The sequence below is a fragment of the Pinus tabuliformis genome, chromosome 3_1 (assembly GCF_031772625.1).
Source record: "Pinus tabuliformis cultivar Carrire ecotype Pingquan chromosome 3_1, CPIR1, whole genome shotgun sequence".
In the NCBI taxonomy this organism is placed as follows: domain Eukaryota; kingdom Viridiplantae; phylum Streptophyta; class Pinopsida; order Pinales; family Pinaceae; genus Pinus; species Pinus tabuliformis.
In genome coordinates this window covers 153430732-153453613 of record NC_142301.1, presented here as the reverse complement: position 1 = coordinate 153453613, position 22882 = coordinate 153430732, and the positions used below count along the sequence as shown (strand labels likewise).

General features: G+C 35.8%; 1 protein-coding gene across 1 annotated transcript; it reads right to left on the bottom strand.

Annotated features, from left to right (window-relative positions):
- Positions 1 to 15213: 15213 nt before the first annotated feature.
- On the bottom strand, positions 15214 to 20876 carry LOC149186250 (uncharacterized). The gene is made up of 7 exons (XM_089410935.1): positions 20131 to 20876; positions 19353 to 19390; positions 19007 to 19234; positions 18532 to 18755; positions 18293 to 18450; positions 17565 to 18087; positions 15214 to 17425 (listed from the first exon to the last, which is right to left on the bottom strand). Exons 1-7 carry the CDS (start codon positions 20236 to 20238, stop codon positions 15510 to 15512), a joined length of 3195 nt encoding a protein of 1064 aa, XP_089267061.1. The 5' UTR covers positions 20239 to 20876; the 3' UTR covers positions 15214 to 15509.
- Positions 20877 to 22882: the final 2006 nt, after the last annotated feature.

The window sequence follows — 22882 nt, the reverse complement described above, 5'->3', positions numbered from 1 at the left end:
TCTATGTGATTGGACTTGTCATGAAATATCAAATTATTTTCCAGATGTATTCCACTCTTATTGTCTCAATATATCACTATAGTATTTAGGACCTAATCAAATAGCTCTCCAAAGATATTTATCAACGAAATTGCTTCGCATCTATCCATGCTAGTACTAATATATTCTGCCTTGACGGTACTCAATGCTACAAAAATTTTCTTCCTACTTCACAACATATTTTCCTTGTGAAAGGACAATCTTACCAGGTCTTTGCCACACCTCAAGGCCTAGAAAGTAGTGCACAAGTCCAAGGACTTTCATCTCGAATTCAGAGGCTAGCTCCCTCTTACACTCGATCATCAGATGCTCACTACCTATCTAGAATAAATCGTCAACATATAAAATCAAAATCAACGACATACAATGGACTACCTTGAAGTAGAGGTTTGGATCGACATTGCTTCTTGTGAATCCCAGCTTCACCAAATAACTGTCTATGTGGGTGTACCATGCTCTGGGGACTTGCTTTAATCCATACAATGCCTTCTTCAACCTGCAAATATGTCTGTTTTGATCCTCTACTTCAAATCCCTGTGGCTTCTCAACATACATTTCTTCTTGTAACATGCCATGGAGGAATGCAGTCTTTATGTCCATATGATGAAGAGTTCATCCTTGACTTGTGGCAAGGTCTATTATCGAATTAATGGTTGTGTATCGAGCCATCGGTGCACATATATCATCATAATCATCTCCCTCTTTCTTTGAGAATCCTCGAGCCACGAACCTTTCCTTGTATTTCTCAATTCTACAATCAATTTCGTGCTTAATCTTGAATAGCCATTTTGAAGTCACCACTGATTTTCCCTTCTATCTCCGCACAATATCCCATACATCATTTTCATAATAAATTCATACGCGTCAGCCATTACATCTTTCCAAACTTGTTCTTTTATGGCTTCTTCGAATGTGGAAGGTTCTAATTTAATCATAGTGCTCATGGCTACAACATATCCTTGGTACCTGCATGGTTGCTTCCTTTCTCTAAATGATCTTTGAACGGGAACATGTCTCTCAGCGTCCTATAGAGTGTCATGAATCCAAAGTGGTCTCTTCCTCGTAGGAGGATCTAAGGGATCCATAGGCTCCATGGGATCATCATCAATATCAGTCTCAGACTCAGGTACGGAAGGAACATCTAGAATATCTTTGTCATCATTCCTCTTTTTGAGAGGAGGAGATGGAGGAAGGTCTTTCTCTTTTCCAAGAGCAAAATATTCATCGAATGTTACATCTCGACTAATTTTAAACTTCCTTTGACCAAGAATATATATTCTATATGCTTTAGAATTTTCATAATAACCAACAAATGTACCGTTTGTTCCTATAGCCTCCAACTTGTTCTTTGTTTTCCTTTGGCACATGAAAATATACAGGGCATCCAAATATGCGGAGATGGCTAATGTCGGGCTTGACACCTGTGAACACTTCTTCGGGGGTCTTGTTTTCTAGTGCTTGATGAGGCACCTTGTTTTGAACATATACAACAGCATGTGTTGCTTCTCCCCAAAGGAACTTTGGCAAATTTTGATCATGGATCATGGCATGGGAAGCTTCTAATATAGACCTGTTATTTCTTTTCGCTAATCCATTTTGTTCAAGTGTATATGGCACAATTGTTTCCTTATTGATTCCTTATTTCTTTCAAAATGTTATGAATTCATTTGACATGTATTCCCCGCCATTTTTGAACATGAATACTTTGATTATATTACCTATTTGATTTTTTATCAAAGCCTTAAACTCTTTGAATATTTCGAAGGCTTCGTCCTTGTGCTTCAAATAGTATATCCATGTCTTTCTAGAGAAGTCATCAATTAAGGTGATATAGTAGAGATGGTCATCAATATACTGCACGAACATTGTAACACATATAATCGAATGGATGAGATCGAGGATTACAATTGTCTTGTTCTCGCTATAGGGGAATGGTCCCCTTATCTTCTTTCCACTTGCACAACTTGGACATACCCACCATGGTGGGCTTGAACATCGGTAATACCAGAGACCAACTTCCTTAATTTCGGAAGAGAATCATAATGTAGATGAACCAATCTTCGGTGCCATAACTCACTTAGGTGATTAGTATTATGAACCAATGCTAGAAGTGGTCTTCCATTGACTCTATAGATTCCTTCAAATCTTGATCCTAATGTGAATGCATCTCTCATAGGTGAACCAGCAAACCAAGACAGAACTATTCCCTTGATGAAGGAAACCCTCATACCTTTATCTTCCAAAGTGGATATAGATATCAAATTCTTCATTAATCCTGGCACATACATAACATCATGCAACAAAACTGATTCTGCAGAGTTCAAATGAAATTTGACGAACCCAAAACCTTTCACGGGATGAGTGGAGTTATCTCCAAGAATAATCTCCAACTTAGTCTCACTCTCTACTAAATTAGAAATAACTTCCTTATATCCATAGAAATGATGAGCGCCCCACTATGAACCAACCAAATATCCCACGAATCCATAGGAGAAGAACTAGTTACTGCATAAATAAGAATGTATTCAGATTGATTTACAACATTACTTTCATACCTGGGAAATCTTGACTTATTTTCAGGATGACGATCTTCTTCACCGTCGCTTGAGGTATCTAGATTCTACTTTCATATGTCTCCAAGCCCGATGTCAAGAGTTGGGAGGCCATTAGTCACTGCAAGAAGATGATGATTACATGATGCAATCTTTGTCAATACAAGGATGAACCCCCTTATCTAGAGTGGCATGTCTCTCCCAAGAGATTTCTCCTTCAGAGAACTCTCACTCACAAGTTGTTCTCCTACAACATGAAAAAGGAACAATCTCTCACATAAAGTGGCATAAAATGATCTCACACATAAGTGGAATACAATGATCTTCTCACACAATGTGGCATAAATGGACCCTTCCTATACAATGGGATAAAAGTGGACCTCTTGAATCTGTTGATGAGATTCACATCATAGTCTCAACGAAAATCAAATGAACACATAATCAAAATACACCTTATACCTCCATATTTGAGGACGAACTTAAAATTAACAACCCAGATGAAGAAATGTATTGTGCCATCATGTTCCTTGTAAAAAAACCTTGAAATTTGAGTATAAACATGACCCCTTTCTATCTTAGTCAAATCTGGGCTCTTCGAGAATCTTTTAGATTGCTTACAAGATTCTCTACTAGACACAGGAAAAAAATCCATTGCTCAGATAAAGAAATGGATTGCACCCTTAGACTCTTGGCGAAAACCTGGTTCAGATGAGTATAAACTCTACATATTTTTGACACCATCAAAATTCTTCCCCAAGGGAATCTCCAAGATTCTTCAAAGATTTTGTATAAGAATATTCCAAGGAATATTCTCCTAAAATATAACCCTGTCGAAATTTGTGCCCCTCTTGGGTTGGGTTCTGCGTGCCTCCGCTCGTGGTTCCTTCATGGCTCCTGCAGTTGAATGGTGAATTGGGTTTTTTATATAACTTTTCGGCATTGATTACAATGTTAGGGTTGTTGGCTCATTGGAGGATTTGTTGGTCTGGGCATGGGTGGCTCAGGTTCAAAACCCGCCCACTGCCTTATTTAACTAACAAACATTTTTTTTTAAATAATGGGTTTGTTTGGTCGTTGGAGGGGTTGTCGGCAACTGGCAGAGCAAGTTCGACTCATGCTAGCACCATATATAATCGATCATTGGGTCATTTTTAAATTATATTATATATAATGTGGGGAGGGGTTGGAAGGTCCACCAGTGGGGTGGCCCACCACCGCATATCTATATATATATATATATATATATATATATATAGAGAGAGAGAGAGATATATATATATGTATATATATATATATATGTATATATATATATATATGTATATATATGTATATATATATATGTATATATATATATATATATGTATATATATATATATGTATATATATATATATATATGTATATGTATATATATATATATATATATATATATATATATGTATATGTATATATATATATATATATATATATATATATATATCAAAACTGCTAACCGAGTTTTTCGAGGTCACTGGACAAATTAATTAGGCGACAATGTGACCAGTTTCAACCACCATGCAATGCCAAATTGTCGCTCGGTTAGTGGCTTCCAAATTCGGTGGGTTCCATTAGATTTAGTCAGTCCTCCAAATTTAGTGAGTCCTCCAAATTTGTCTGGCGACAAAAGTATTGATCCTTTTGACTTGAACTTTGACTGTGAATAACTTGGGCATACGAAGTCAAATTTGAGTGTTGTTTGCATCATTGGAATCAGGATGACAAGCTCAACATTCTGGTTCTAGTTTTGACAAAATTCAAATACTTTTATTTTTTATCCTTTTCGAAGCCACCTGGATTAGTTTCCTTGTCCCATGCTTGTGGCCTAATTTAAACCTCCTCCTAGGCCTCTCGGCATCCTCCAAAAGATGAGTCGTCTACTGTAATTTACAAAGGAACAGTTGCAGTCTGAATCAAAGATAAAACACTCCTCAAATGGGCACCAAAACTGCCCAGATTTCTCTTCCTAGCCCTTAGCCTCCTGCCTATCAAACTCGGCCCTCAAAACCATCTGTAGAAGTCACAAAATAGACCTTCTATCGTTCATTTAAGCTCCTCCTGATTTGCAGCTAGTTCAGAGGTATATTCATGTGATTGCGTTGCACTTTGGATGTGAGGAATGAGGTCTCCCCTCCCTCCTTTATATACTTTTCACATGTGGCAACATCTAGCCCTTTAGGGCACCTCCTCATGTCAAGGCCAACTTGTTCTTTTTCCCACAATCCCACATAAAAACATTCAAAACATAATATCTCACAAAATATGAATCCTATCATGGTGCTTAAAGCAGTCCCTTACTCCATTAAGGGTGCTCTTCCATGTCCAAGTGTTAAATCAACAAATCTCTCCTTAGTTTTGGGCCCACTCCTTTGGGTACAAAACCCCCACGCTTGGGTTCTCAATTATCCCACAAGTAACTTTGTGGTGCTGATTCCTCCACAACCTTGTACCCTAGGGTTTGGAGTACCTTCGAAGCTACCAATATCAACAACAAGTTTTGATTCAGGTAGGCCAGCGAGTTGTGCATTCATAGACTTTGCATTACATGTGAATTCCGGCTTTTGGTCTTTAGTAATCACTACTATAGGCTTTTCATATTCTTCTTCCATATCATCTCATACATCAGCTCCAAGTGATTGAATATATGTCTTCATCCCCACTTTCCAAAACACATAGTTTGTTCCATTGAACATGGGTGCCCTATTGGTAAATCCTTCTTCCTGGTTTTCCACGGTCCTTGATCTTCCTTCCAACTTTTAAACTGATCTTGAAGGAACCTGGCAACTCTGATACCAATTGTTGGAAACCAAGACAATACTGAGAGGGGGGGTGAATAAGTATTATAGGAATTTTAAAAGTTTCTTTTACTTAAAATGACAATAGGACACCAATAAACTTTCCAACAATTAATTTATATGAGCATGGAAAGAATCAACATAACTAGCACAAATAATACACATAGATTTTTCAAGCTTTTCTTCAATATCTTCATAAGGGAAATATTCAACTTGTTATTAGAAAGTTCTCTAGCTACAACCAGAAGGAAGCAACCTCTCCCTGATTTATCTGCTACAGATGAAAGGAGCTACGACCCTTAAGTTTATCAGCTACTATTGAATGGAGCTTCAACCCCTAAGTATTTACCAGCAACTACTGGAAGGAGATACAACCCTTGATATGCAAGCTACTACTTGCATGAATTTAGTGATTCATATTTCATATAATTTTCATACTTAAGTCATGAAGTTGTTCCCTTTTACAAAAAAAATCAACTTTTCACTTCACATACTCACCAAACCCACCATTACAAACACCTTCAACAATCTCTAATTACTGATCAATTCACCATACACACTAGCAGCAATCCATCACACACTAACAACCAACACAATTGCATTGTTGCACCCCTACACCTTGCAACTTCGATTCTGCTTATAAAGGAATTTGGATTGATATTTTTGGAATACGACTTTATTTACTTTTCACTTTTATGCTTGCATGAATATTTTATTTTTGCCTTTGTCCTGCTCAAAATATTTCTTCTTAATTTTCTAAGTATTCTAATACTCCTCACATTTTTCTGCTTACAAAACTGAGTTTAACTTTCAATTTTTGCAATTCTGGAATTTTTACAAAATTTAGTAGTGACTTTCTAATTTTGGCAAATCTCTAATTTTTTGTATTTCCACTAAAAATGCCTCTTTAATTTTCTATGCTGCCAAATACACCACCAGCTTGTTCATGCCTTATTTATATTATTTTAGTGTTGCACTTTATTTGGCATAAATGCAAAATTTCATAAGTTGTCGACTCGTTCGCGCTATAACCTACAACATAGGCCTAAACGCTCAGATCAAGACTATATATATGCTTTTCACCTGGGCATTTTATATATTAAAGCATAGCATATATGCTTTGTAAGCCCCTTTGCACTTTATTCTAGCCCCAAAGGCCTTTACCCAAAACACTGCCATATTTAATTCAGTTGGCCTCATTGCACTTTCAACCATGAGGGCTTATTTTCTTTTACTTCTAGGATGATGTGTCCTGTGGGTTAGGAAAATTATTCTACATGCACTCTGTTCATTGGTTGATGCGCTATGCTCTGTACTCCACTATATCCCGGAGATTTTTTAGCCCAGAGGTTCTTCACTAGACTCTCTTGTGTTACCTATGGGGTTTGGGGGCCGAGATGAGGTATTCCGATGGGTACCACCATCTGTGCTCGTGGAACAAGTCAAATGCAAGCCAAGCTAATCTATCTCTGACATGTGTACTCAGTGCCTAGTCAACCCTGAGCACTTTGCCTGTGCACGCACCTTATAAATTTTTTGGGGTCGACCTGCTAGGATGATGTCACGCTGACAGCATCCATGCTACATGGTGCCATCTGAGTGGTGACACACATCACTCAGATTTGACCCACTAGGCCACCTTAAAATTTTGAAAATGCATGCCACATGTCCTCCTCTCATTGGACCACATCATGCTGACATCATGCTAATGTCATCATCCACCTATGTATGTAAAGTTCTCTGATTGAGCCAATCAAGAGCTGCCATGTGTTTGTCAGTGAGGAGAGAGAAAGGGATCTCGGGCCTTCTTATTTTGTGAAATATTTCTGTTATAAATTTGAAGCACAAAACCATCGGATTCAAGCTTTTGCACTGACAACTTCCATGTTAGCTCGGCTCGTTGATCATTGGATCTTCATAGTGTTGTGCTTTGCCACACTAGCCCAAGCTTGCGTCATCTCGGTCATGCATCATCCCAGGCCTCAAAAACTTTACGCTTGCCTTAGTTTCTTCCAAGCTAGCCTTCCTTAGTTTCTTCCAAGCTAGCCTTCCTAGGATTATTTATCATGTGGGGCCCTCCAACATTTAAACTCTGCCAATGAAATGAACATGCACCTGCTGACTCTGCCCAAAGTTAATTAATCCCGAGCTTCCCTTTTGCGCTCAACTTTAATTCCTTCTAGGATACCTCTGTCGGGTTGAAGTGTTATGGGGGCTCCACCACTAGCCAATCAAAATGATTTTTGTTGTGATATTGTCTATAACATTTTCTCAACACTTTGGATAGTCGCTCCACCAAACCTCTCTGCTACGTTTAGCAATGTCACCAAACTATCTTGCTCCAAAGGGTCCTTCACCAATTTAACTCTACAACTTTGACCTTGGGGGTACTAAACTTTCACTTGAAATAACTTGCGATCCAGGAGGCCATTTTAGAACTTCCATATACTACTGGAAAGCTCTTTCAAAGTTGTATCCATCTAAGTGGGTCCCAAAAGTACTTGAAGTGATATGCTATACTAGAAATGGCTCCAAAATCACTACACCTTCTCCATCTTTGCCTTTTTCATACTTCATGAAATCATCTTTTCTTTTGGATTCATCCTCATCACCTTTTCCATCAATGACAATATATTTCTAATAAGAACCATATCCAAACCATAGTTATTAGTGCAAAATGGTGAAATGAAGAAGCATGCCCAAAAAAACTATTGAATGTAAACACATAAATATCCCAACACAATTGACATTTAGGACACAAAATGTCAAAAAGTGTTGCATTTTCCTTCTTATTTTCATGTTTTCCAACTACAATCATTGTGTAGGTACCAACTAAACAACTTGAAATGAAAAATACAAACTGAACGACTTCATCAACGACTAGGATGCCATCATTTCCTGAAATAGAAAATAGCATAATCTCATGATCGTTATCACCATAATGAAAGAAAGGTACTCAACACAACTACATATTAACACATGATCAATGTAAAGATGCATCGATAAAGTATCAACAATATCACCATAACCATAAGAAAGGAAGGAGCCATGTAATAAATGGCATAACCTACTCCTCCTCATCAACCATAACACCATTGCATGACTCCCAAACAATATAGATGGTGTGCTCCCTTATGGGTCAATCTTAGTCATAATAGAGAGCGAAGAAGAATTATCATGATAGAAAAAGGGATGAGGTTGGTTCAAGCAATAGGGATGGGTTCTTATAAGAGTACAACTTGATTTTTCAAAAATTAAGAATTCTCAACACTTTTAAATTCCAATATTAATGACCTAATAATTGGTCAACAAGACCCTTCAATTAGTGACATGATGACAAGGAGCACCCAAAGAGGAACTTTTGGGGTTCTCATCAGCTGTTGAGTTGGTCAAATTTGGATGCATTGGCCCAAAACTTGCTACGCTTTTAGTTGGACCATTGGGAGATACATTACCTTTGTTTCCCTTATTTGTCCCCTAAATCTATTCACCATCCTTGATACATATCAAAATCTTTTGGGTCTGGGAAGCTAAAGCAATGCCCAAAGGTATATTCAAGTTTTTGGCCTTAGATAATAATGGACAATCCCTAATCTTGTGGTCATAGTTTTGATAATGGAAATAGGTGTTTGGAAGGTTAATATACCCAACCCTTTTTGATAAAATTTGTTCTTTCATATCTCGAGACAAATGGACCCAAATGTTGACATGCTTTTAGGGGCATATGTTAAAAAAACACGTTGCAACTTGTGATAAATGAATTTCCCAATGGGGAGTGAACATATATTTAAGAGAATTCCAAAACTACACTAGAAGGCCCAAAATCAACTTAAATGGGACATTGTAATTGAGTAGGTTCACGAGCTAAGAAATCCTCATACCACATTGAAAGAACGACAATGATATTGTGACACATCCATAAACCAAGCATAACCACTTAATTGGTGTGTTTGTCTTCCTTGAAAATAAATTGAAAAAATCTTTTGTCAAGCTTTAGTAGCCATGCAAACCCAATTGTAGAAATCCAAAATCTCTTTAACCCAAATTGTAATAATAGTTTCTAAAAATACTATACTTACAATATCTTATGTGTAACACCTCAACCTATCATAAACAACAACACACTAGGAATTTCAACAATAATTTCACCCAAAAAAAAATGCATTGCTTCATGGAATACCTTTCACACAAACTTTTGTGGAAGTTTAGACGATACCATTCATGCAACTAGAATGGAATTTGGTAGAGAAATTTATCTAAGAGAGATCAAGGAGTTGGGTGGTATATGGTTCCCTCTAACCTTGTGATAGTTGGATGAGGTCTTGCGTGTTTGAAAGCAACAATAAAGTTTGTCATATCTGACATTATTTTGTCAAGCTTTAGTGGCTATGCAAACCCAATTGTAAAAATCTTAAAGCTCTTTAACCGAAGTCGTGATTGTTGGGTTGTGTTATATTCTTTCCACGATTAGCCCATGCATGGGGGGCAAAAGCCCCCCCTGTGTGTTGCACTGAGGGGTCACAAGGGGGGTGGCTACCCCCCCTTGCACGGGGTCTGGGGCAGCACCCCGGGAAAAAATATTTGGACCTTATATTAGGTGGGCGGACCTACCTATGGTTTTGTGCATGGTTTTCACACATGGTTTTGGGCACGATGGTTTTCGGTCCATGGTATTTTGTAGATCCGGTCAAGTGAACTATGGTTATGTTCTAATCTAGGGTTAATGGATTGGGGTTTATGGATGCTTCTACATGTATATATATATGTATTATAACATTGAAAGGAACATAATGAAAAATCAATCTGGTAGTCCCGGTTTTGGGATCCAAGGGAAAATCTCTGTGTATATTTGTTTTATGTGTTATGTTGTCACCATTGTTTATTTTATGTTTTTAGAGTTCGTATGCAGGTTATTTATGTATGGGCTTAAAACCTACACTGATTGAGCTGAGAGACTCATTCTACATCTCAATATGAGAGAGGTGTGTGATTATGTATGTACTCAATGTGGAGTTGACATGTGTCCCTCTTAAAATAGAAATAAAATATTCTCTAAATAGAAAAGCAATGCCAGCTATTAAAAAAAATATATGTTTACTTAGTTTTAATTAAAAGCATTATAAAACATCAATAATTCCAACCTCATTATGGTCACTCGATTTGTTGTTGATACTACAACCCAATGTGGTGAAAATATTTCTCTATCTTCGTCATAAATAAAATATTCCGATGCCTACAGGACATAATATAATTTCATATCAACTTTAAAAAGAGATAAAGTAATTAGAAATAGAAATTAGTGAGTAAGATGTTTAAGCCTTATACTTTTCAAAAATATTTCAACAAGAGAATTAAATAAAGTATTTGAAAATATATGTTAACTAATTTGTGTTAATATCAACTTCATATATAGCTATATATAGAAAATTCTGTTGAAAAAGGAAATATTTTAATGTTGTATATAGTAAAATATTCAATGTCCAAAGAAAATAGTAATTGAAACTTAAAAAGTAAAATAAAAAAATATCAAGTATTTCCTAAGAAAAATAATAAGATGGAGATGTGTAGCTCATTCAATTCTTAATATAAATTAATATATGACATTTAAAAATATTCATAATGATAAAAAATTCCAATGTGGGTCATCAATTAAATATTTTAATATGTGGTATTAAATAATATTGGTGTGTACTTAAAAATATATCACAAACAAATAAATCATTTTAATGTGGGCAATGTAATTCATAGATAAAATGTCTCAATACACATCTTATTTAAAACATTTTAATGTCAACTATATATATATATATAAACATGCATATATCATATATATATATATATATATATAAACATGCATATATCACATAATTCAATTTCAAAAAATGAGTTTGAAGTAGTCTCACTATTTTACATTTTGGTCCTTTTCTCTTTTTGGGTCAATTTTATTTGAAATCCAGCAAAGATTTGTTTACACTTACAAGTTGAAGTTATGCACTCTATACAGCATTCAAAAATACAATTTAAAAAGTGAAAAAATAGACATTATATATATAGAGAGAAAACCACTACAGATTCATTGGGATCTATCAATAAATAGAGAAAGAATCACTACAAATTTCAAATTTTACACTCTTAAAAAAATTATCCCTAAAAAAAATTGATCCTTCTTGACCTGTACTAAATCTATACTTACCATAAATTTTATTAATAATAATTTTTTTGTGACACCTCAAACCATCATAAAACAACATACTGGAAATTTCAACAAGAATTTCATTACCTTTGGGAACACCTTTCACACAAACTTTCGTGGAGGCTTAGACGATACTATCATTGTGATTACAATGGACTGTAGTAGACAAATTTACATAAGAGAGAAGGAGTTGGTTGCCTATATGGTTCCCTCTAATCTTGCCATAGTTGATGAGGTTTTGTCTCTTCAAAAGCAACAATAAAGGTGGTCATATCTGACATTATCTCAAATTAAATGGCTAGTTAATGTGATTACGAGATACAAGATTGCAAAAAACTACCAGCTAGTTAAGTTAATGTAGTTAAGACAATTTTGGAAAAAAAAATAGGTGGTCATATCTGACATTATCTCAAATTAAATGGCTAGTTAATGTGATTAGGAGATACAAGATTGCAAAAAACTACCAGCTAGTTAAGTTAATGTAGTTAAGAAAATTTTGGAAAAAAAATATTATGAATATATAAAAAAACTTCCTCTGATGTGGTTACACAGTTTTGATGTCAAACATTACCTAGTTGGACATTTTTTTATGTGAACACTACTTTATGATTACCACTGTTTTGATGATTAGCCTTGGTTAGACATTTTTGATGTGAACAGTATTTTATGATTACCACTGTTTTGATGATTGGACTTTCATGTTTTCAAGCTTAATATTAAGCACTATGTACTAAATTGTTGAACAAGATATAAAGACAATAAACTAACTATTAATTTGATAAGTTGTTTTAAAGAAAATTAAATTTAAAAAATGTGGAATAACTTATTTAGAGTTCTGATTAAACTCAATGTTTCAGACTTTGAGTCCATCTCCAGGGGAATACCCAGATTCTGAAAAAACATTGAGTTTAATCAAAACTCTGAACAAGTTATTTCGAAACATTAAATTTAATTAGAACTCTGAATAAGTTATTCCACATTTTTTAAAATTGATACATTGTGCTTATTAGTTGTCAACAACACTATATGTACTACCCATTAACCATATTCTGCCTCCAACACTGTATGTACTAGCCATTAACCATATTCTGCCTCAGAAAATAGGAGCATCTGGAGACAATATTGTAACTGCAAAATATTGTAACTGCCTTTGTTGGTCGATTGTGATGGTCTTTTCATGCAAAAGGTCCTCAATTTCCTGATGTTCAGTGTCTAGAATCTATCACCTCCAATCTATTGGTTGCTCTGAGTTTATTTCCTCTTTTCTACCTACGTAAAACCTATACATCACTGCGACTCTAAAACTTCGGGGGATATCTATCCCTTTACGCAAGTTCCAGATGATTGCATTGTATGAGAATTTCTTCATAATGGTACAGGGGCTTATTTTCTTGTATTTCAATTTTTTATATGTCCCAACGGAAGTCAGTTTTTATGAAGTGCACCGATGCTTGATCACCAATTACAATTGATCTGAGTCTTCATAAGTCATCTTCCTTCTCCTTGTGAATATGGTTTCTTTCATAAAACTTTCACACTTCATGCAAATCCGGCATTTATTCTGCAAATAGCTCAAGGTTTGCACTTCTTGTCTCGACTACAATAACTCTAGTGCACCCCTGGGAGGCTGGAGCCCTGCCATAAACAGTACGAAAGGAGGTTAGAAATATAAATGTATGCATCGACTTGTTTGGAAAACTCAGCCTAAATCAACTTGCTTCCACCTAAACACAGCGAATTTCCCAAGATTCTAAATTTGCCACCTCTATTCTGCTCATCTATTTGAAGATGATAGGTAAAAGTATGTCAAAGATTTGTTTCGAAGTTCTTCCACAGAGTCATGTTCACAAATAGGGCATCCCTGTCAGAGGAAATGTTATTGAATAGTGTTCGTATGTGTGAATGGTCTTTTGAGATGGTATGAAAATCAAATTTGTCTACCACTACAAAAATAAAATCATTCCCTTTCTCTACCATCAGAAAAACAAATTGATTCCCTTTCTTAGTAATCCCAAAACACAAAAGGTGGACAGTTCCTCCCAAGATCCTCCTGACACAAACTATGGATTATATTATTCTGTGTTTTGCCATGGCATAACTCATATATACCCCACAAAAGATAGAATCATTCCCTTTTTGCTTTCTTAGTAAATCCCAAAGCAAAAGAAAGTATGGACAATTCCTCTATAGAGCATTTTCATACTAACAATGGACTACATAGTCTTGTGTTTTGTCATGGCATAACTCATGCATTTACGTCCACTACCTGTCACTGTTTTATGCCTAATACCTGGCAGTGATTTATGGTCACTATGCTCAAAGTACTTTAATATGACTGTTTTTCAATTGGTCACTGATCGTCCCACTCTAGTTTCCCAGTGTGGATTAATTTAATAGCATACTCAGAACAATATTGCAGCATGTTCATATGCCGAGCGGTGCCTTCCTCACAACTGAGAAACTCCTGTGACCAGCCACATGCAGGGCCATACCTTTTTCCCCAAACCAAGAACCTCATGTGACTAAGCCAATATGCCTATTTGGTCATGAATTTATGCCCAATATGATGTGGCACATCAGGTTTATAATTGGAGTGAAGTAATAAGTGGGCAAGGTAAAGCTCTGTGCTATATACTCTTCTTCTTCATATTTTCAAATTCCAATGATTTGATTGTCATAAAATGCGGCAAAAACCCTTAATTGTAAAATTCCACAATCAAAATTCCTATCAATCAAATAAAACCATAACTTATGAACCAAAAAATTTCCCATGAAATGATGGCCACGGTCACTCTATTCCTCTGATAGTAAATCCCTAATTTGTGTAGTGCCAATAGGGATCTGAACCCTCATGGCACAGAAATTCCCACTTTCCTAGTAAATGAACGAACCATTTGATAGCGTATCCCTAATCAGGTTAGTGCCAATGGGTAGGTAAACCCTCAAGGCACACAATCCCCAGTTTCCTGGTAAATGAGTGAACCATGTCGAGATCCTGTGCCTTCAGGGGTTTAAATGCCTTCAGGTGGTACACTTATAAGGGATTTACGAGTAGAGACAATTTTACAACATACACTCCATTCCTCTACTATTTAATCTCTACATTGCATTACTCGAACTGCAATTTTTCAGCTGTGGGAAAGTGTGGTCAGCAAATTTTATTTGAATACAATGTTTTTCCTATGGACAGGGTTTTCGAGTGGCAGAGAAATTTTTATTTTGGCTCATAGATGGTAAACCTTCAAATTGGAGATCCATGGCAAGTTCTCAAGGTCAATACCCTTACCCTGCATATTCAAATTAGACTCTAAAGATACTCAAGAATTACTGAAACATGAATAAGAGAATCATTCGCAAATCTTTACTCTTAAAAAAAAATCGACAATATATACACCTTTACAGTCTGGAGAACAGTCTAAATCCAGATACTCAGCTCTTAAGTTCATTTATTATAAAACAAATTACCAGAAGAGACCATAGAAATACTAAATCCAAAAATATGGATAGGGAGCACAGCTCCCAAGCATAAGATTAATGATCGATTGCATAACTCTTTAGAAATAAGAGAACATCATAATATCTCCCGGAGACACCAAAAACTAACAATATTATACAATCATATACTCTTTAATGTATTGATTCTCATTCACATATGTATTTTGCAATCCCTGCCAATTGTTTATACAAGCTTTGATATAAAGTACATAAGATCACTGAAATAATCTCTGGTGCGGTATGCTGCCTCTGCTTAGGCACAAGTAGGTTAGCTGAAGGAACAGTGCTATTTTTCTTCTTTAATGAGATTTAAGGTTTCTTTAATTTCTGACTTCTAGAGTTTTTGCCTCAGGGTCAGCAATTAATCTCTGAAACTGCTGGTTTTCAATTGGTCAACCCCTTTATCTTTTACCCTTTTGCTTAGACAAATTTCTTGACTTGCCCTTTGAAGAGCCCTCGTCAGAGGCTTCTAAATCCCCTGGGCATGAGCTTGGCCTAGGCCTGCAAAATAAATCATTCTTATCAAATTCACTGTGTGAGTCACGGTTCCCATGCTTGTCAACACCAAAATAAGTCTTTACAGAAGTTGGAATACATTTTTTCAGAGTTTTAATTATCAGTTGACAAGGTAGGCTTCTTGTGTCCTGCTTGATACATTTCTCAGCAGCCGGTTCCTCAAGTTTACCACTTTCTTTCTCCTTCCTAAATGATTCTGCCAAAGGTGAGGCAACCAAATGTCTGGTGCTCTTTACATAAGCTGCCTGTCTTGTACCTTTGGCAGGGCTTTTGTTCTCCGAATATGCTACATACTGGGGATTAGATTTGTCCATAGTGGCTAGGCTAAATGTCAAGCCATTCATTTTGGTGTCCACCACGATAGCTTTGCATACATCTTCATACCCTGTTTCCTTCATGGCAATTGAAGTTGTATTATGAAATTTCTCAAGTGATGATTTGTTTGAAAAGTCTGCAACAACACTCTCTCTTCCTGAATGTGGTTTTGATGATATCATGTTTTCTTCTGTGTAATCTATGTACTTCCCCTGCTGAGAAAGCTCTTTGCTGCTTAGAACAAGCCCATTCCTCTTACTCATGTCTACACTAACATGCTTACTGGATATGCCAACTGGGTCAGTCTTCTCGCCAATCAAAGATGATCTTATGTCATATCCTGAAAATTTTGGCCAAAGAAACTGTTTAGTAGCCGTGCTATCTTTAGACTTACAATGGAGCTGCTCTTCATCTGTGCTATTAACATTAATATTTGATGAAGAAATTGAGCTACAGTTCGGAGACAGAGCTTGCATTCTATAAGTATTGCAAGGAATACAGTTATCTTCATAACTAATACCACAATCCATTTCTGGATCATATATTTTCTTAAATCTGGCACTGACAGAAGCAATTTCTGTGAAGGAAAGCCTCTCTGATTTATTTCCATCTCTAAAAGATGCACTGCCCTCAACTGAAAGCTTAAACTGCGATTCACAAGTTTCAGAAAGTGCATTTCTTGAAGAAGACACTCGGTAACCCTTCGGGCTCAATCTACTCTTCAGATCATGAACTTCTTGTTCATGTTTTAGTTTCAATGCTTCTAGTTCACGTTGTTGCTCAAGGGACAACCTTTCCAGCTCCTGGGTTATCCTTCTATCATCTTCCAACTGAGCATCTATTAGAATGCCTGTTTCTGTTAGAGGATCTGTTACAAACTCACAATGAGAATGAACTCCATCTTGACTGATTGCCAAGAAATTTTCATCAAAATCAATTCCTTCTGAATGTCTTGGAAACTGAAATCCACCAGTTGTATCTAGATTATTATTACCCTCCCCCTGACAGTTAGATTCTCTAAAAACGTTAATTTCATTTGATTGATCCTCAGAACTAATTGTACAAGACTGAGGGTAAGTTGCCTTGTCAGGTCTTCCATGCATTAAGTCTTGAAATCTAGCAGGAGCATTTCCAGGTGCAGGCTTAGTAGTAGATTTTTCTTGAATGCTCTCTAGAGACTGCAGCCAATAGTTCCTACCAGATGGTAGACGTCGAAGTACAAATGTGTGCCAAATGTTACTGTGGTCACTTGGTAGATCAGAAGGGTTATCTACAACAACAGAATAGCTGTGATCATTAGAATTATCCTCAAAAGAAGCTCCAGGCTTCCATTCTGGTACAAGAGCCTGTATTTCTGCATCTATCATTTCAGCAATTGTTGTCACATCTTGATTTGGTAGGTTCAACTCTGCAACCATTTCACTTGCAACAATCATCGCTGTGTCACCTTCTATATCAAATGGAAAATGAATGTTACGAGCACAGCCTGCAAATTGCAAACAGGGAGAAGGGATGTTAAATCTATTCAAGATGTCTCACCATGGTCAAATATTGCAGGCACTCCCAACAACATCCAGTTGAGATATGGATTTAAGAGCAAAGTCAAACATAATAAATTAAGGCACCTTCTGAATCTCCAACGCGAAGTCTCAAGAATATTGTGTTGTGGTCTTTACTGGTATCCTTCAGTCCAAAATCTGGATTCCTCGGAAACTCTTCTTTAGCACTTGAAGTTCTACTTTCTGTCTCAAAGTAGTTCTGTAAACCATGATTGTTCACTGATTCTTGACTCATAATGTGTCCAATCATAGCATTTGAGTGGAAAGGCAACTTCAGATCTTCCACTCTTTCCAAGTTCATTCTGTCTGAGAGCCCGAGATTCAATGGTGGAGTCACCTTGGGATAGCTTCGACCCACATTTGCCTCATCTGTAATTGTTTCGCAATCCTTGAGGTTTCCCCCCAGAAAATGGAACTGATTCATTTGTGGGATATACTTCATAATTTCACTGTAGCCTTCATCTTGAAGAAATGGATCCATCAACAACTCCCTAGCAGACAGTCTTTTTGATGCTGTTTCCAAGCATTTTTCCACAAATTGACGAACACTGGGATCCTTAACCTTCTCCAAGGCAGCCGGTTTTCTACCCTGTGTATGAGTAATGAACAAGCAGAATTTGAATTTAGTGATATTGCAAGCAGAGTGCCTCCAAAGATTCAAATGTAGATGCAAACAGTAGTAAGATAAAGATATTCCCTATATACCATAAATGTAACAGCAGTCACTTATACAAGGAGTCTAACGCAAACCAGTTTGCTGACAAAATGAAAGCAGCGATAAAAATATATCTTACAGTGGTGACTCTCTTGAAAATTTGTGCTACACTTGCACACTCGCTGTATGGATACTCAGAAGTTATCATTTCCAGCAAGCACATTCCAAAGGAGTAAATGTCCACCAACTCATTGTATTCTTCTTCATAAAGTTCTGGGGCCATGAATTCAGGCGTTCCTACATGTATATCACTGTGGATAAGATATTTTCTGGTAACTCATGTCCACACACTAAAAAGCATAAGAATTGAGAGCTTACCAATAACACTACGAGCTACATGGGCATGATGGAGAATCGCTGCCAGTCCAAGGTCTCCAATTTTCACCTCTCCTTGGCTTCCATTCACAAAAATATTGTCACACTTCAGGTCACGATGAATGATGGGTGGATCATGGCTATGCAAGTATAAGAGAGCTTCCAAAATGTTCCGTGACCAATTTTTGATTGCTCTGATGTTTACATGTTTGTGCCTTCTACAATACCTACAATTATTTGAAGTATCTGATTAATATCATAATAGAACCAGTGCACACTGAGATCCCTAGGTAAATTAGGCCTTAAACTACTCCAACCACTTACAATCTGTCTTAGGCATTTGGGGCCTATGTTGTGTGTGTATATAGTGACCAATCATTAGGTTAAACTGTCTCTATTGATTGAATCACAGACAGAATTTAGTTAAATCCGCCTAAGATAAAACAACAACATTATCTCAAAACAATAAATCACTTACTGCCTAAGTGTCCCAGATGTGAATATCTCTGTGATAATGTTGATATTATTGTTCTTGGTATCAACCCAAGAGCTGTAGTACTTGATAATATTTTTGTGTTTAAGAGTCTTCAGCAGATGGACCTCACGATATAGACGTTCCAAAACTTCAGATTGCCGCATTGTATCTCTAATTGTCACCTGGTTCCATGCAACTTCCATGCCCTCTAATTTATCAAATGCCCAGTAGCTGAAGATATGTTAAGAACCCATGAACCTCATAAATGAACACCAAAAGAAATAAAAATGAATGGGACAGGATCTCATTTTCCTTTTTTAAAGCAGAATCTACATAAAAGAAAGGATACACGGTCTTGAAAGCTCCCTTTCCAAGAACCCTCTTGTACTGCAAAGAATTCAGCAAGAAATAATAGTGAGCAACAGGACAACTGCAATGCTTAGTATTATGATGGGCCACCTATGTGCCCTGCAGGAGGCTCCAACCCCATTTTGGCTGGCACATTGACTCTTAACACAAACCCATCTAAACCAGAGTTTGATGAACAGCTTTGCGATTGAATTTTTCAATAATGCAATTGTATAGTTAAGGTAGGACAAATATTTGTGTATTGCTTTTGTGGGTGTTCATTGTACTGTCCCCTTCTACTAACAACTTGCACATCCCCTTCATAACCTTGACTTTTCCAGGAAAATCTTGCCTGTCCCTGTGCCAATCGTTACTGGAAATCAGCATGGATCATGCAAAGTTGAGGTGCATATCAGACAGTCGTTTAGATGGGTTTGTGCTAGTAAAAGCCTTCTGCAGGGCACATAGTACATACACAGTCCCTCTTAAGCAATTTTTTAATCTGGAAAAGCTTTGCAAACATCATCAGTTTTTGAAAATGGTTACAGAGCCATCCAAAGCTGGCACCCATCTTACAAAATTAGCTAAATCAATACAAGGAAAGTGGCTTAAGACCGTCTGTAAAAGAATGCCTTCTGGAAACAAAAAAATAAATTAGTTTTCAGAAAGTTTAGTTTAATTAAGCAATCGCTACAATTCACTCAAAGCATATGAGTGTCTGGAAATCCAGTCTAAAAATGTAAAACTTGAGAGGAAAGAGATGAAAGGAAAAGACTAACCCGACCGTAACGCCCTGATGGATCAACTTCCACATACTCTGTGCCATGATCGGAGGCCACCTCCTGTTCCATGGAGGAATCAACCATGTAGCCTATTTCCTCAGACATCAGCCAATGTAACCTCAAATCTCTCTACCAAAGCCGAAGAATTCACAGGGCTTTCTTCCAAAATTGGTGTGTCATGGCGCATTCTGATCCTTAATGTGTTTGGAGGAGCCCTTTAGCTACCAACAAAATCGATATAAGCAGAGAAAAATCATATAATCTCCCTGGAGAATTTTGCAGTTCTAAGAAAATTTGGAGATGCCGTACAGGATTTTCAGGAGGGCTCCAGGTATAGTATATGATATGGTGGGGTCAAAGATGGTGGGCGAACAGACTGCTCTCGTCTGCTTACCTGTAACTGGGTAGATGCGTGGTATTCAATTCAAGGTTCGTTCTTTTTGTATTTTCTGTCAGTTGCAGGAGAGCCCCCTGCTTTCCTTTGATTTCGTTCTTCAACCAGCCTCATTGTCATCGGCATATATTCTTTAAGACATGTGCATCTACATGTCTTGCACGTAGAATCACAGTAATTATTACCAGAAAAACGAAATCCCTCGCAATTCGGTGTATGCTGTGAATAATTCTACGTAATTATGATGGGAGGAGATGTTCCAGAGGACCGTGTCCGTACCAGGAATATGACAAAAAATTCCAGTATCGTACCTTTTTGGAACGATTCTAGTAACATTTCCCCAAAATTTCGGTAAAATTCCGATAAAATTCCAACAAAACTTTTTGGTGTCCTGCCTGGTTTTACCGCATCAAAGGTCCATGTCATAGTTCCATGTTCCTATGACTTTTCAGGGATCTTAATTTAGTTTAGAATTTGGAAAATATGTGAAATTCAAGTTATACTTTTTCTTCCGAGGGTTTGGAAGTCTGAGGAGTGTATTGAGAAGGGAATAGTTCTAAATTGATTTTTTCAATGATAATTATCAAAATTTAATTATGTAATTTTAGATAAACTTTTATTTTATTTATTAAATGTATTATAGTTTAACAGTGTAGTCTAAAAAAATAGATTCTTTTATTTTAAAAAAAATGTTTTTTTGTTATTTTTCTATGAAATTTATCGGAAATTCTTGAGCATTCAGGTTATAGTGATCAAGTTTCGGAAATTTGGGTGTTTCAGGAGTTTTTGAGGGTGTTGAATCTATTTCCATTATTACAATGATTTTTCTGGCACTTTCTTGACAAAATCCCCTAGAAATTTTTGGGCATCCAAGGTACAGTTATCAAGTTTCAGAAGTTTGGGTACTCCAGGTATTCCTAAGAATGTTGAATCAACTTTAAAAAAGCAATTCAAAAACTCTCAATTAAGAAAAAATAATGAAAAAATTGTCACCTTCTTTTTTTTTCCAAGGTGACAAAACCTAGTTAAACAAGTTCTAATTTACCATTTTAAAAAATATTTAATTAATATTTATTATTAAATTGTATTTAATTTTAAAATATTTAATTTTCCTTGTCTTTAGAAGAATGGAAAGTGTTTGGAAAAAGGAAGAAGTCTATATATTTTAGGATACTTTGAATAATAATTATCAAAATTTTATTACGTAATTTTTTAATAAAATTACTATTTTTTAATTAAATGTGTTATAATTTAACACATTGAAAAATATAATTTTAATAATTAATATATAATTCAATCATATTTTTTTTCTTAATATTATTATTTATTAATATTTGATTAAGTTATTTATATTTAATAATATTATAATTATTTTATATTTTTAAATTATAATATTTATTAAAATTTATTATTTTAATATTATTATTTATTAATATTTATTCTTAAATTATAATATTTATTTAGAAGATATTTAATTGTATTAATAGAGTTTGTAAAATAGTTGGTGACAAAACATTTTGTTGAAGTCTTTTTATGGTGTAAAGGTTATATGTTTAAAATTCATGGGTATAAATTTAGGCATGAATAAGGTTGGTGTGGCCTAGGCTGAGTTTCATCCCCACATTATTTTGACTATTTAGATGTTACAAATCCATCTATGAGTAAAGTTGGCCAAGTGATCTTGACGGCTTAGATGCTACAAATACAACTCTGAGTAAGGGTTGGCCCAGGTGGTGATGGCTTAAATGCCCTGGATCAGCCCATGTGGTGACAACTTAAATGTCCCATATCACAATTTCTCAGACCATAGATTAGTCCCACTAATTTGTGGACAAACAAAAATTGTTTACTTAAGCCTTAGTCTACTTGTTCTATATTTTGGAGCTTTTCCAAGCATATTTTCTTGTTAAATTTGTTCAAAATCTATCAGGGATTTACTCGAATAACAAGTTTGAGCCTAAACTCTCCAAAGTTTGAGTGCCCTAAGGGTTTTTCAGGGGGTGAATCCATTTATGAAGTCAAAAACACATTTTAAACAACAAAAACTCACAATCTAACCAAAATTTGTTTTGTCAAATTCGAGCCAAAAACTCCTTTACTTAATTTTAATAATAAAAAAATTGTTAATTTAAATTTATGAATATTTTATGATCATTGAAGCATTATATAATTAATAAAATTGAAAAAATAGTAATGTTAGAAAAAAAAAATTAAAAAAAAAGTTAAGATAATAATATACGTAAAAAAAATATAAAGGAAAATTGAAATAAAAGAAATTTTAAGTAATAATAATATAATTTTAAGGTTATGGCTAAGTTAGACACCATATCGATGCATAAGACCTCTTGTTTGTGG

What these genes read in the sequence shown, in the direction of transcription:
- LOC149186250 (XM_089410935.1), bottom strand. Translation starts at nt 20,238, where the DNA reads ATGTCTGAGGAAATAGGCTACATGGTTGATTCCTCCATGGAACAGGAG. An exon ending in CATCAGGGCGTTACGGTCGG is followed by an intron (nt 19,391 to 20,130) that starts GTTAGTCTTTTC and finishes AATTCTTTGCAG; the next exon opens with TACAAGAGGGTTCTTGGAAA. An exon ending in TTTTCAAGAGAGTCACCACT is followed by an intron (nt 18,088 to 18,292) that starts GTAAGATATATT and finishes ACTCATACACAG; the next exon opens with GGTAGAAAACCGGCTGCCTT.